The sequence below is a fragment of the Dipodomys merriami genome, unplaced genomic scaffold, assembly GCF_024711535.1.
Source record: "Dipodomys merriami isolate MVZ:Mamm:240054 unplaced genomic scaffold, mDipMer1.0.p SCAF_29, whole genome shotgun sequence".
Taxonomy (NCBI): domain Eukaryota; kingdom Metazoa; phylum Chordata; class Mammalia; order Rodentia; family Heteromyidae; genus Dipodomys; species Dipodomys merriami.
This window is the reverse complement of record NW_027204381.1, coordinates 17,456,061-17,468,168: the sequence shown is the minus strand read 5'-3', so window position 1 is coordinate 17,468,168 and position 12,108 is coordinate 17,456,061. Positions and strand designations below refer to the sequence as shown.

Here is a 12,108-nt window from a genome sequence, read left to right as displayed (position 1 = left end):
CTAGAAAAATGGTGATGATGATGATGATGACGACCACAAAGACGATGACTATGACAGTAGCAACTCCCATTTATATAGTTTTATGAGAAGCTGAACATATTCTGAGAGATAGCCTTTTTTTTTACCCCCTTGGATTGGCTTAGTTTGGCTTTTTCTTCTCAAGGCTGCAGCTCTTATCAGATGAAGCATAGCTGCACTTCCAGTTTTTTACTGGTTAATTGGAGGTAAGAGTCTCATGGACTTTTCTGCCCAACTTGGCTTCAATCCATGATCCTTAGAGCTCAGCCTTCTGAGTACCTAGAAATTACAGGCATGAGCTACCAGCACCCAGCTGAGATAATTCTTAATTTCTGCCTCCATGTTGCAAATCAGAGACTATAAACCAGTTTTCTGAGATCACTCTGGTTAAAATCAGTTAGGCCTTCCCACTTCCTGACTACCCATCACATCTACCACATGTACTACACGTTTTGTTCTGCAAGTTAGCGATTAGGTATCTTGATGCCCAGGGTAACTTCTCTAATCCCTACTCTGCTACATGCAGTATTGAACACTTGATGATTGCTTCATGCTTTGTTACTTAATTGAACTCTACTCTCCTCTTACCTTGTGGATCATGTAGGACATTTATGAGGTGCCCTTTGCTGCTGAATTAATCTAAGCAGTACAAAATTACAGCATATCTGAAGCTAAGATTTGTGTCGTGGATTGGAAAGCCATGACTTTTGACGTGTTCTGAAAGAGATTTTTCTGAAAAGCTGGAGAAGAGTGAGCCAGGGAGGTGGGTGGGTTCAGGACTGCTTAAGACTTTGAGTGAGTTGTGAAGTTGTGACCCAACATAGGTGTAAGCCAACTTAGGATTTTATTGAGATCCTAGAATCATGACTAAACAAACTGGGGAAAGGTTGTTTATTGATCCCTCCTACCTATTTGTGTGAAGTGTCCCTTGAGTGTCTGTGATCTAACCCAGTAACAGCTCCAGGCACTTGAGCTAGGGTTCATCCATCATGTATATCCACCCTTTTCCAGTTGCAAGAGCTTCAGCTCCTCCCAGAAGCCAGTAGTCTGACCTTTCCAGTACTCAGCAGTGCAAGAGGCTGGATGGGGCCTGAGACCTCATGTCAAGACCAGAGCAATTCCAGACTTAGATGGACTTTATCCACATATTTGCCTTGGCTTAATTTTCACTTTCATTGGTCCTCTTGATCAAATTTTATTTGACTGAAGTTTTCTTTGACCCCTTTCTCTCTCTCTCTCTCTCTTTTTTTTTTAAGGTGATGGACAGAATTTGTTTACTAAAGACGTGACAGTCATCGAGGGAGAAGTTGCAACCATCAGCTGCCAAGTCAATAAGAGTGACGACTCTGTGATTCAACTACTGAATCCCAACAGGCAGACCATTTACTTCAGGGACTTCAGGCGTAAGTTTCCATCCTGTCATGTCAGACAGCAACTTTCTTTTTTTTTTAACCTCTACATGTTGTCTTGATAAAGAGATTGTTATGGCAGCCTTTTTTTTTTAATTTAATGTGAGATGCTTAAAGTTTAGTCCATTCTTTAGAGGGAAGAAAAGACGGGCAATCATAATCTTTCTACTTAATTGAAACCTTGAATGGTCCCTTGTAAAAGTAAGATTGTCTTTCTTTGCAGTAGGAATTGATTGTAGTAATTCAAGGTGAATTGCAATTGAGTCCCAAATACTTAGCTGACACAAACAACTCCAGTAAGGTAAGGCAAGGAAACTATAGCATTCTGAAAGGTAATCTGTTTGGTTTAAAGATTGAAGTTGCAAAGGTAATCTGTGACAAAACCAAATCTTCCACCATAGTCTTGGATGTATGGAAGCAACCATATGCCCAAATCTGCCCAAATATAATACCAGAAAAGTCAGTAATTGAAACTAAATTGAACAGAATGTTCACATGGGCGCCATGGCCTACCAACAGCATATATCAATTTTTTGCGGGATTTACCAAAGTAAATCTCAGGATGTCCCTTCCTCTCTGCTTGTTTCTTTTTCCCCCCAACGTCTCAGGTTACTTGGAACCTGTGGAAAGAGTTGACAAACTGAAGGGACATTTATGGGAATCAGGAAGATTAAAGGAGAAAAGCAGAGTCTTATTCTCCAGTTAAACTCCAGTCATTATAAGCTAAGCTAGCCTTTGCCAAAATTCATGGAAGGACATTAAAAGAGAACATTTTAATGAAGCCTACATATTTTGCTTTTTGTTTTTATTCTGGTTTCCTGCTTGATGTCTAATCTGTTTCATTCTGTGAAGATGAACAATGCTAGAAAGTTGCAGAACTGGCTAAAGGTCTTTGTAGGCCCTTGGTTATCTGCATGGACAACTCCACCTCAATTTGTATCACATAAATTAAGATACGTTCCAGTTAAATGGCATTAGTTTGCCATCACAAGTTTTAGTAATTTTTTTAAATTTTTTGCTTGAAAATTATTAGCATGTTTTAGCCCTCTTTCATAATTTGGACCTATTTTTTGTTTGTCCTGGGCTCTAGCAATAACTGGGACTGTAACTCAGGACTCTGTTCTTGTTAGGGGAGCACTTTACCACACTTTCAGACCTAGAGCTGCTATTTTGTTGTTAAGCTTTGGATTTGGGGAAGGCCTGTATTGCCTTAATTCTTCAACTTCTGGTGTCTTAGAAGTTAAGAGGGGCTGGACTCTGTATCAGAGAACTCATAGCCTGCTCTTTCCTTCCATTTTCATTTTTCCTATCTGTTAGAAAGACTGAAACAGTTTATGAGTAAGTACTGAAAACTGTGAGAGCACTTGGGATTGTGCCAAGAGGTGTTTGTGTGTGCGCGCGCACGCGTGCGCGTCCATGCATCACCTCTTTTGGATAGTGCAGTTTGTCTATGTGCAGTTATTACAAAAGCCCCAAAACAGTGCCCAACAGGTATAGGGAGACTACACTTTTTTTCTACTCTCTAACTGCCTTTCTGGAGGTCCTTACCTAGTTAAGGAGAATTGACGATCCATGATCTTTCTTACAGCCACTCACACTATGTTTTGTTTCACAGCTTTGAAGGACAGCAGGTTTCAGTTGCTGAATTTTTCTAGCAGTGAACTCAAAGTGTCGTTGACAAATGTGTCGATTTCTGATGAAGGGAGATACTTCTGCCAGCTCTACACCGACCCCCCACAGGAAAGCTACACCACCATCACAGTCCTGGGTAAGAAATACACGCGGCCTTATTTCTAGGAAGCAGAGTCAAGGCGGGTGGTCCTTACTACCAGAGAGCTTCCTGCAGCCAGGAAAAGGTTAATGGTGAATGTCACCATTCCAACTTGTTTTAGGAAGAATCTCCGCCCATCTTGCTGAATTTTAAAAATAGCCTATTTTGCCAAACGCTCTAAGGAATGGCAATCAGCAGTCTTTACAGATTTCCACCTGCTCTGGGGTTTCAAACCTCAAGTTTCAGAAGCAAAGATCAAGAGTATTTAGAGCCCTCAAGTGAATCACTCACCACATGAAATATCGTTGCCTCTAACTTCCAGGATATTTTTTCCTTCCATGAAGGAGCAGGGAAGATGGGCGCCCACATTTTGTACCGCATGGCAGAGCTTTGCTATGAAATCTGCGTCATGAGTTTTCTTTCTGTGTGTCATCTTTGTCTTAATATTGTGGGTCTCCTTTTCTTTATCTTTCTTTATTACCTTGTTTATCGCTAATACTCTCTATTAGGCTATAAAGTCATACCCCTGAACACATGCTTTTCACCAAGTGCAGGCATTGGACAGGAAAGAGTTAAGAGCTGCTCAGTTGTAACAAGCAAAGAACTTGACAGAAGCCAGGTACGCCTCGAGTGAAGTGGCTGTCTTCATTTATGATCACCAGAATTATAAATGTTTAGTCAAATCCCAGTGGCCAGGCGGGGTTCCATGTTGATAGTTTGACACAGTCAGCACATATCTCTAAATTAATGGTAGTCTGAATTATTGACCTTTTGTTCAGACATACTCTGGTGCCTAACATCAGCTGGATATTTTAAATTGAGTATTCAAGGGCATACACTGTGTATGAGGTAAGATCTCTGATTTATACCTTCAAGAAGATGATGCATCATAGTCTTTCTGACATGGCAGACTACAGCTTTTCAATGTAATGATATGAAAGATGAAAGGGATAAGGTAAATATGAAGGACGTGTTTGCTTGATATGTGTGCACATACATGTATTTATGGATGTACGTATTGAACAGCTGTCTAGCTGCTTGATTTAAACACAGCTGTAAAAGGGAAAATAATTTTTTACTCATTAAGCTAAAGTGTATGCCCAAAGCTTACATATAAGCTCTTCATAAGAAGAATACTGACTTTAGAAAGTCATAATAAAAACCTGTCCGTGTAATTTTTAATGTGTTTTATTGGTGATAATAGATGGTTTTCAGTTACACCAATTTGGCATTGTTATGATTTTTAAGCCATATTATAGACCTGCATAAGCATAAGAAGTTTTGCTGGGATGAATACTTGAATGTTTTTCAGATGAACCAAATACACAAACACACATTTGAAGTTACCTGTCTGCTTATGTAGAAGCATTGGAAATTGGTTTGTGTTTTGCATCTGTAACATAGACTTCAAATTGACCATCCTTATACTGACCTACTATTGTTTGTGACATTTTCATACAGGTGACAGTGATGGAGTAGAAGGTATTTATGGCCATTTGAACTTTCAGAATTTTTTTTAACCACAAAAATTTTTGAGTATTGATGTCTTAATTTCAGAGAAGAAAAATGATACTAACAGAGGTTCCTTTATCCTGGGTTACAAAGCACTCATTAAGAATTGAGAAGTCCAAACAGACCTTACTATTCTACCTCAGAAACATTGTGTAGATTTTCTACCTCACAACCATTGCATAGATTTTTCAGTTAAATCCTGAATACTGCTGTTTTAAGATTCTTTTCCTCAACATGCACACCTTTTGTGGTGAGGAGTTTGTCCTGACCACAAGTACATTTGTTCTCAGAATCACTACATGGGGCTACTTTGAATACACCCTATGCTTTGAAATAACATACCAGCACTAGACTTTTGAGAGCCATTATACCTATAATCCTTCCGATGTCTCAGGATTCTAGAAGTAATAGGTTCCTGCTTGCATTTTATAGAAGCATTAGCTTAAATATACTTGAAAGTAATACTAGTAGGTATTCTTTTTGCAAATATTATGCATTCATTTAATGTTCTTGCCGTTGAATTTACTCTAGGATTCCTTGACAGAGTAAAATTGTTGTCATCAGTATTTGAGTCTTTCATATTCCAAAATCTGACAATTTTCGCTGCTACTCATATATTCAGTCCTTCTTCCAAAGTTTAGTTTCCAGATATTATAATGAATGAAGAAAGATGCATTAGCATCTTCATTGCTATCTGTGGTTCTCTGGAAAGGATTCCATATGCTCTTACACAGCTGTCAAACTCCTTCAAAGGTTGAAGATGCTCATTTTAGTGCATATGTCAATTAGTTATTTGTTGCATTCAGCTAAAATTGCAGCATAATTATAAGATATAAAGCTGGGCATTAATGTTATGTGTGCTATTCTATGATTACTGTTGTGTTTACATCCATGTAAAAACTGAAAACTTTCCTATGCTATTTTGCATGCATTTTGGTGCCTTAAAAAAAAAAAGGCAACAAAAACTGGTGTCAAGTTTTTGAACATTTGCTTGGTTTGCTGGCTCAGATAGTGCTTTACCATGTGAACCATGCATTTAGTCTGGATTTTTGCTGGTAATTTACGAGATGGACTCTTGCAGACTTTTCAGCCTGGGCTGGTTTCCAACTCTGATTGTTCAGATCTCCTGTTCTGAGTAGCTAGGATTACAAGCCTGAGCCTCCAGTACAGTCTATTATAGGGTAGTCACATTTGCTTCCACTGTGACTCCATTCCCACCCCCTTCTGGGATGTAAGATGGGACTCTATAGTACCATTCATGAGAAGAGATGAACAAGAGAGAACACACTGCTGTAAGATTAATGTAGTTACTGATAATAGTAGCTAATATTATTACAGTCCTGTCCTTCTAAGATTAGTGTTCACTCTTCAGATTCCAGGAACAGAAGAACCTAATTATTTTAAAGGGTCGTAGAGTGAGATTGCACATACTGATCAGCTTTAAGACTCCTCTTTTGTTGTAATTAATGTGACTCATCTTGATATTGCTGATTTTTTTAATGTTGTAGGCGTAATGTTTATAATTAGCACCGTTATAGATTTGAGGTTAGTGAAGAAGAACCTTGACATTTCGTTGCTATTTTCTCATATTTCCCTCTGTGATATTCATTCAGGTTTTCATCTGTATGCACCTTCTCAGATATATCTTTGGTTATTTTCATTCATGCCTGCAGGCAGTTTTTACTAAGTGTGTCTGTTTAGTGGACCATGTATAAGTATATTCTCTGGTTAGTAGCATTTTTTAATTCATCTTTCTTATAAATGGATTTTTATACTTTACCTAACCCTTTTGGTATTAAAGTAGACATTATGAAGTTAAAGGAAAAAGTAGGGTAGGATTAATAAACCAAAATAAATTTTTATTCTTGTCTAACCCTCCTTTCTCAAAAGGATAGATTCAAATATCCTCTGCTGTATTTTCTAAAGCTTTCTTTCTCTTAAAAATTGCAAAAGAAGTCAACTTGAACTATCAAAAATACCATCATGACTCACATTATCAGATTTTGTTTTAGATTTGTAAACCAAGCAACTCCTACTATACTTATCTGTTCCTTCTTATGATCTCAACAAAGATTAGAAATACTGGTCACAATCATGAGAAAACTATTTAGGGACATGGGGGGAAATTATTCAGCAATTTCTCAAAATGATGAGCTTATTTTTCTTCACTGGGTATATTTTCCAACATTTTTGAAGCTTTCTTCCCTTTTACCGTGTCTATAAAGTTAAAGATGATATCAGCCTGTCAAGTAGTCTGCAAATGCTAGGAGTGGCTCAAGAATCCTCCTGAAAGGTCATTGAACTTTAGAGTGTATCTATGCTACAAGGTGGAATTAACGAGGCAAGTGTCAAACAGTATGAAATCCAGGGCTGGGAAGGTGGCTCAGTGATAGAGTGCTTACCTTGTATGCATGCGGCCCTAGGTTCAATTCCTCAGCACCACATAAGCAGAAAAGGCCAGAAGTGGTGCTGTAGCTTAAGTGGTAGAGCGCTAGCCTTGAGCTGAATTGCTGAGGGACAGCACCCAGGCCCAGAGTTCAGGCCCCATGACAGCAAAAAGAAAAAAGAACAAAGAAAAGAAATCTATACACGGACCTCACTGCCTGTCAGTTACTCTGATCTCAAACCAATTCTGAAGGAGTCCTTAACTACACCTGTCTGTTGGCATTTCCCTACTTTGAACCCATCAGCAAAGAACACACCACCCTCCTGAGGACCAAATGGAGGTAGGTTGGAGATAAGCAGGTAGTGGGATTCTAGGAAACCTGGGGTGAGCAGTATTACCATGAAAAATGAGAGAGTGAAGGCAAGATCCCAGCAATATGGAAAACAAATATATAGACTGACTACATTGGAGCCCAAGTTCCACTGAGACTTGGTAGCCGTCTATAGCCGAATCTCCCAGCATCTCCTAAATCCTTTTCCTTGGAGAAGATCCTCAGTTTTCCACAAGGTTGTCTTGAGTCAGAGCTCACCTACCCCTCTATCCATTCCATTATAAAGTTTTCATTGGAAACCACTATGCACGAGAACATCACAAATTATTTCCGTTTTGCCTAGACTCTGAAAAGATGACCCTGACTTTCATTCCTTCCTTTGCCATGTTCCCTACATTATTTATTCCTTAGTAATTTTCGGTTTTTGTCTTCTTTCATACTATTAATTATCAGTTACTATCCTTCATTAATTATTTGTTTTCTTTTGGTTTAGACTGCCTTTCTAATAACGTTAGATTGAATACTCGTGTTTTTTTTTCATTGTTTTTACTTTTCTGCATTCATAATACAGTAGAATTTTTCTGTCTTAAATATCTACCCCTTCTGTGTATTCCTGACCTACTACTTAGCCGTAAGGAAAGGAATTTAACCTACCCGACTGTCAATAGTGTGGATAAACTATGTCAAGAACACAGCCGCATCCCACTGCTTTGTCACTGCCTTTCTTTGTCCCTTAAAATGCCAGCAGATGTACAACTCCAAATTGGGTATTAAATTTTCTCTTTCTGCTCATTTTTTTCCTTGTGATATAAACCAGGGTAGTCCTTTCCTTTGCCGCTTTTACCACTGATTTAGGTCATATCACATTAGCAACACGTTCAACTGAACACATGCATTGTTTTCCCTGTACATAGGGGCACTTTTGCTTTAGCAATTACATCCCTCCTACCACCACCACATACCGTCTTACTGAGAAATATATGCAACAAGTCATTTTACGTTTCCTCTTTCATCATTCTCTGTAAGAATTTTCAATTGCTCCAATTCAGTATAAAAGTCTTCCTGTGGGCAGAATCTTCACATTGGACTAGAACAGTGGGAAATCCCAAATACATGGTTTAATCCCATAATTTATTGAAGCAGTATCAGAGATGTATTATTCAACTTGATCATCAAGATGGCATGTTTATACATATTTAATTTCATGTTTCTCTTCTGGGTTGAGAAACTTATTAATCATAAGTCTCAGAACTGTCTTTGCTTATTCATGGTGGTCAGGACACACTCTTAGATTCACACTACTGAATTCAATATTCTTAGTGATTTCTATTTCAAAAAGGCTCAGGCTTGAGATAGGGTTCCACCTTCACTCTCAACTCAGTTTCATAAAATAAGAAGAAGGAAAAAAACAACTTTTATCATCATCATCACTATCATACCAGACTCTTGATTTGCTATGTAGCATGCCATCTCCAAAAGCTATATTTTGACTATTCTATTACATATATGTTTAATATGTATATTGAAAAGTTATTTTAATTTGAAAGTATAAATTTGCTTGCAAGATTTCTAAAATCTAGAGCAGCAGAATTCACGATATGAAAAATTGCTACAAGCTAATTGGCATTTTCTATCATACTGCACTTTGATTTCTAAAAGATTTTACTAACCATCCATTGGAGGATGTGATCACATTCTAGATTTCTGTGAATCAAATTCATTGAAAGTCATTCAGAGGCACAATTAATAATGTTTATGGTGAGTGGTTCTTTTAAGAGACCTCCTATACCCTTCCCAAGTTTTTGATCTTTGGTAGACTTTGAAATCTTTCATAGGAAGATTGAAATCCAGGGGTTGAGTTCAAGGAGAATTATTGCTCCAGATAAGGGAAATATGCCAATTATTTATACTCCTCTTATCTTTATATCCATCTTCTTATCACTTTTCTAAGGATTGATAGAGGACTTCTACCTATATTGTCATAACCTGGCCAAGGATAATTTAGGAGTGGAAGACTAGCTGTTTTGTATGATACACTGAGGAAAGAATTCCAAACAAACTGATCTTGCAGAATTTTATAATGGCTTTATACTCTTTTCGCAGTTCTCATCAAGAATGTCTCTCTCTCTCTCTCTCTCTCTCTCTCTCTCTCTCTCTCTCTCTCTCTCTCTCTCTCTCTCTCTCTCTCTCTCTCTCTCTCTCTCTCTCTCTCTCTCTTTCTCTCTTTTTTATAGCAGTGGTGCTAGTTCTCAATGAGTAGATCATTTCCAGAAATGGACCCCTTGTTTCTAAAGCATGTCTGTTTCATTGACAGTCCCACCGCGTAACCTGATGATCGACATCCAGAAAGACACAGCTGTGGAAGGTGAGGAGATTGAAGTCAACTGCACCGCCATGGCCAGCAAACCGGCCACGACCATCAGGTGGTTCAAAGGGAACAAGGAGCTAAAAGGTAAGATGCAAAGTCCCCTGTACTTGAAGTCATTAGTTAGCAACTGATTCTAGAAAATAGGCCTTTGTGGAAGTTGCAGACTAAAATAAAAGATGTCCTATCATGAGAGCATTTACTTAGATATGGTTCATAATCAGTTGCTAAAAACATCTGAGGACAAAGCATGATTGCATTTTATTGTTCTAATTCATATTCTCACTTGGTTTGAGGGCTCATGATAGTTGTTGCTTTGCCCAGAAAGAACTTAGACCTATAAACTAGAATTCTTCATGCTAGGAAAAACTACTGTCAGAGATATCCCCTGAGCTTAGGTTGTCTGTGTCTGAACCTCAGTTGTCATTGCTTTCATCTTGTATTTTGTACAGTTCTCATTGCTTTCATCTTGTATTTTTGTGTTGACTCAAAGTGGATCACTATGCCAAATTTTCATGTTACTTATTTTTTGTACATTTTTTATGATAAAAAATACTGTACAGAGGGGTTACAGTTACATGAGCAAGATAATGAGTACATTTCCTATCCAGCATTGTTGCCTCCTTCTTTGTTTTTCCCCTACCATCCCTTCCCTCCCACCTCCACAACTCCCCCCGCCCCCCAAAGTTGTCAAGTTCGTTTTCAACATAGTGTCTTGTACATCTCATTGTTATAATGGGTCAACCCATATCCCTATTTAAGCATTTTGTTTTTTTCCCTTCCCCTCCCCAAATTAGAGAAGGGTATATACAAGATTCAGGGCACTGATATCAAATGCAATGAAAACAGGGGTTATACCATGGGGGAGGAACATACAAAGAAACAACAAAAAATCAATCACATGGTACATTATAAATACATTAGAAACAAAAGCAAGAAAGAAAAAAGATATTTGTGTCCCTTTCTTGGGGTTCATTTTGCTTAACATCATCTTATCTGGTTATATGTACATAGCTTTTGACCTTTTCTACTTGTCCTACACATGTACTAGTTATTGCAAATAAGGGAAACCATGGAACCTATGTTTCTTCGGGCCTGGCTTACTTCACTTAATATAATTTTTTCTAAGTCTTTTCATTTCCTAACAAATGGGGCGATATCATTCTTTCTGATGGAGGCATAGAATTTTAGTGTGTGTGTGTGTGTGTGTGTGTGTGTGTGTGTGTGTGTGTGTGTGTGTGTGTGTGTGTGTGTGTGTGTGTGTGTGTGTGTGTGTGTGTGTGTGTGTGTGTGTGTGTGTGATCCATTCATCTACTGAGGGGCATCTGGGTTGGTTCCATATCTTAGCTATGGTAAATAATGCTGTGATAAACATAGTTGTGCTGGTAGCCTTAGTATGGCCTTGTTTGTGATTGTTTGGGCAAATGCCCAAAAGTGGGATTGCTGGGTCATAAGAGAGCTGTATGTGCAGTCTTTTGAAGAGCCTCCATACTGCTTTCCAAAGTTACTTTTTTTTTTTTTTAATGCCAAATCACCCTGATGTCCATTGCACTATCAGCCATGTCAACTAGATGCTTTCCTGCAAAGGTGGTCACACTAAGTGGAAGAAGAATTTTATATTGTGAATTTACAAAGACCACCTATCATTCCGTTGCCTGACTTCACCAGCCTTCTCTTTTACAAAGTCTGTGGCTCTGTGGTGGCTCTATAGTGAGTTCCTTTAGTCACACTCCAGGTGCTGCTTCCTCAGAACTAGGTCATCTTGGGTTGGAATCCTGAATCCTCAAATTCCTGACACCTCAGCAGTTGCATTAGATAAAGGATGCCGCCCCTAGCCTATTCCGCATTGTCTGTCAGTTATCATCAGTCCTTTATGTATGTCAGCTTTCAGATTCCTTTCTTTTCAAAATTACAAGTGGTACCAGGAACAGAGAACTCAGGAGCTGACCTCTAGTCATCAACCGAAACACTAGCCAGCCTCAGTTTCCTCTAAAATGAGAAGAAATATATAAAACTTGTGGGATTCCTACAGAGATGAAATGAGTAAACATGTATAAAGCATTTAGCTAGTACCTGGGCCAAAGTGAGGGCTATATGTGTGCTTGTTAAATAAATAAGCAGTATGAGGAAGAGAAGAATAAGCCCTTTTAGGAGAGTGATACAGAAATCTATATCTGGAAACAGAGAAGGCTATATATAACGGCTTAAGTTTCCGAAAAGCTTGCTCTGTTTTAATCTCCTGTTTCCTAGGTATGGTTTTAGAAGAAGGACTTTCTCATTTCCCCTCCACTTGTCTGTTTAAGTGAATTGAGCCAT

The 12,108-nt window shown here is 38.4% G+C and overlaps 1 protein-coding gene across 6 annotated transcripts in view; it reads left to right on the top strand.

Moving 5' to 3' along the window:
• Cadm1 (cell adhesion molecule 1) overlaps positions 1 to 12,108 on the top strand; it is a 319,918-nt gene that overhangs the window by 252,266 nt on the left and 55,544 nt on the right. For all 6 annotated transcript variants that reach the window (XM_070038521.1, XM_070038520.1, XM_070038517.1 and 3 more), the window contains exons 2-4: positions 1,275 to 1,421; positions 3,043 to 3,195; positions 9,742 to 9,879. In XM_070038521.1, coding sequence (XP_069894622.1) covers positions 1,275 to 1,421; positions 3,043 to 3,195; positions 9,742 to 9,879 — 438 coding nt within the window. The remainder of the gene's footprint in view (positions 1 to 1,274; positions 1,422 to 3,042; positions 3,196 to 9,741; positions 9,880 to 12,108) is intronic.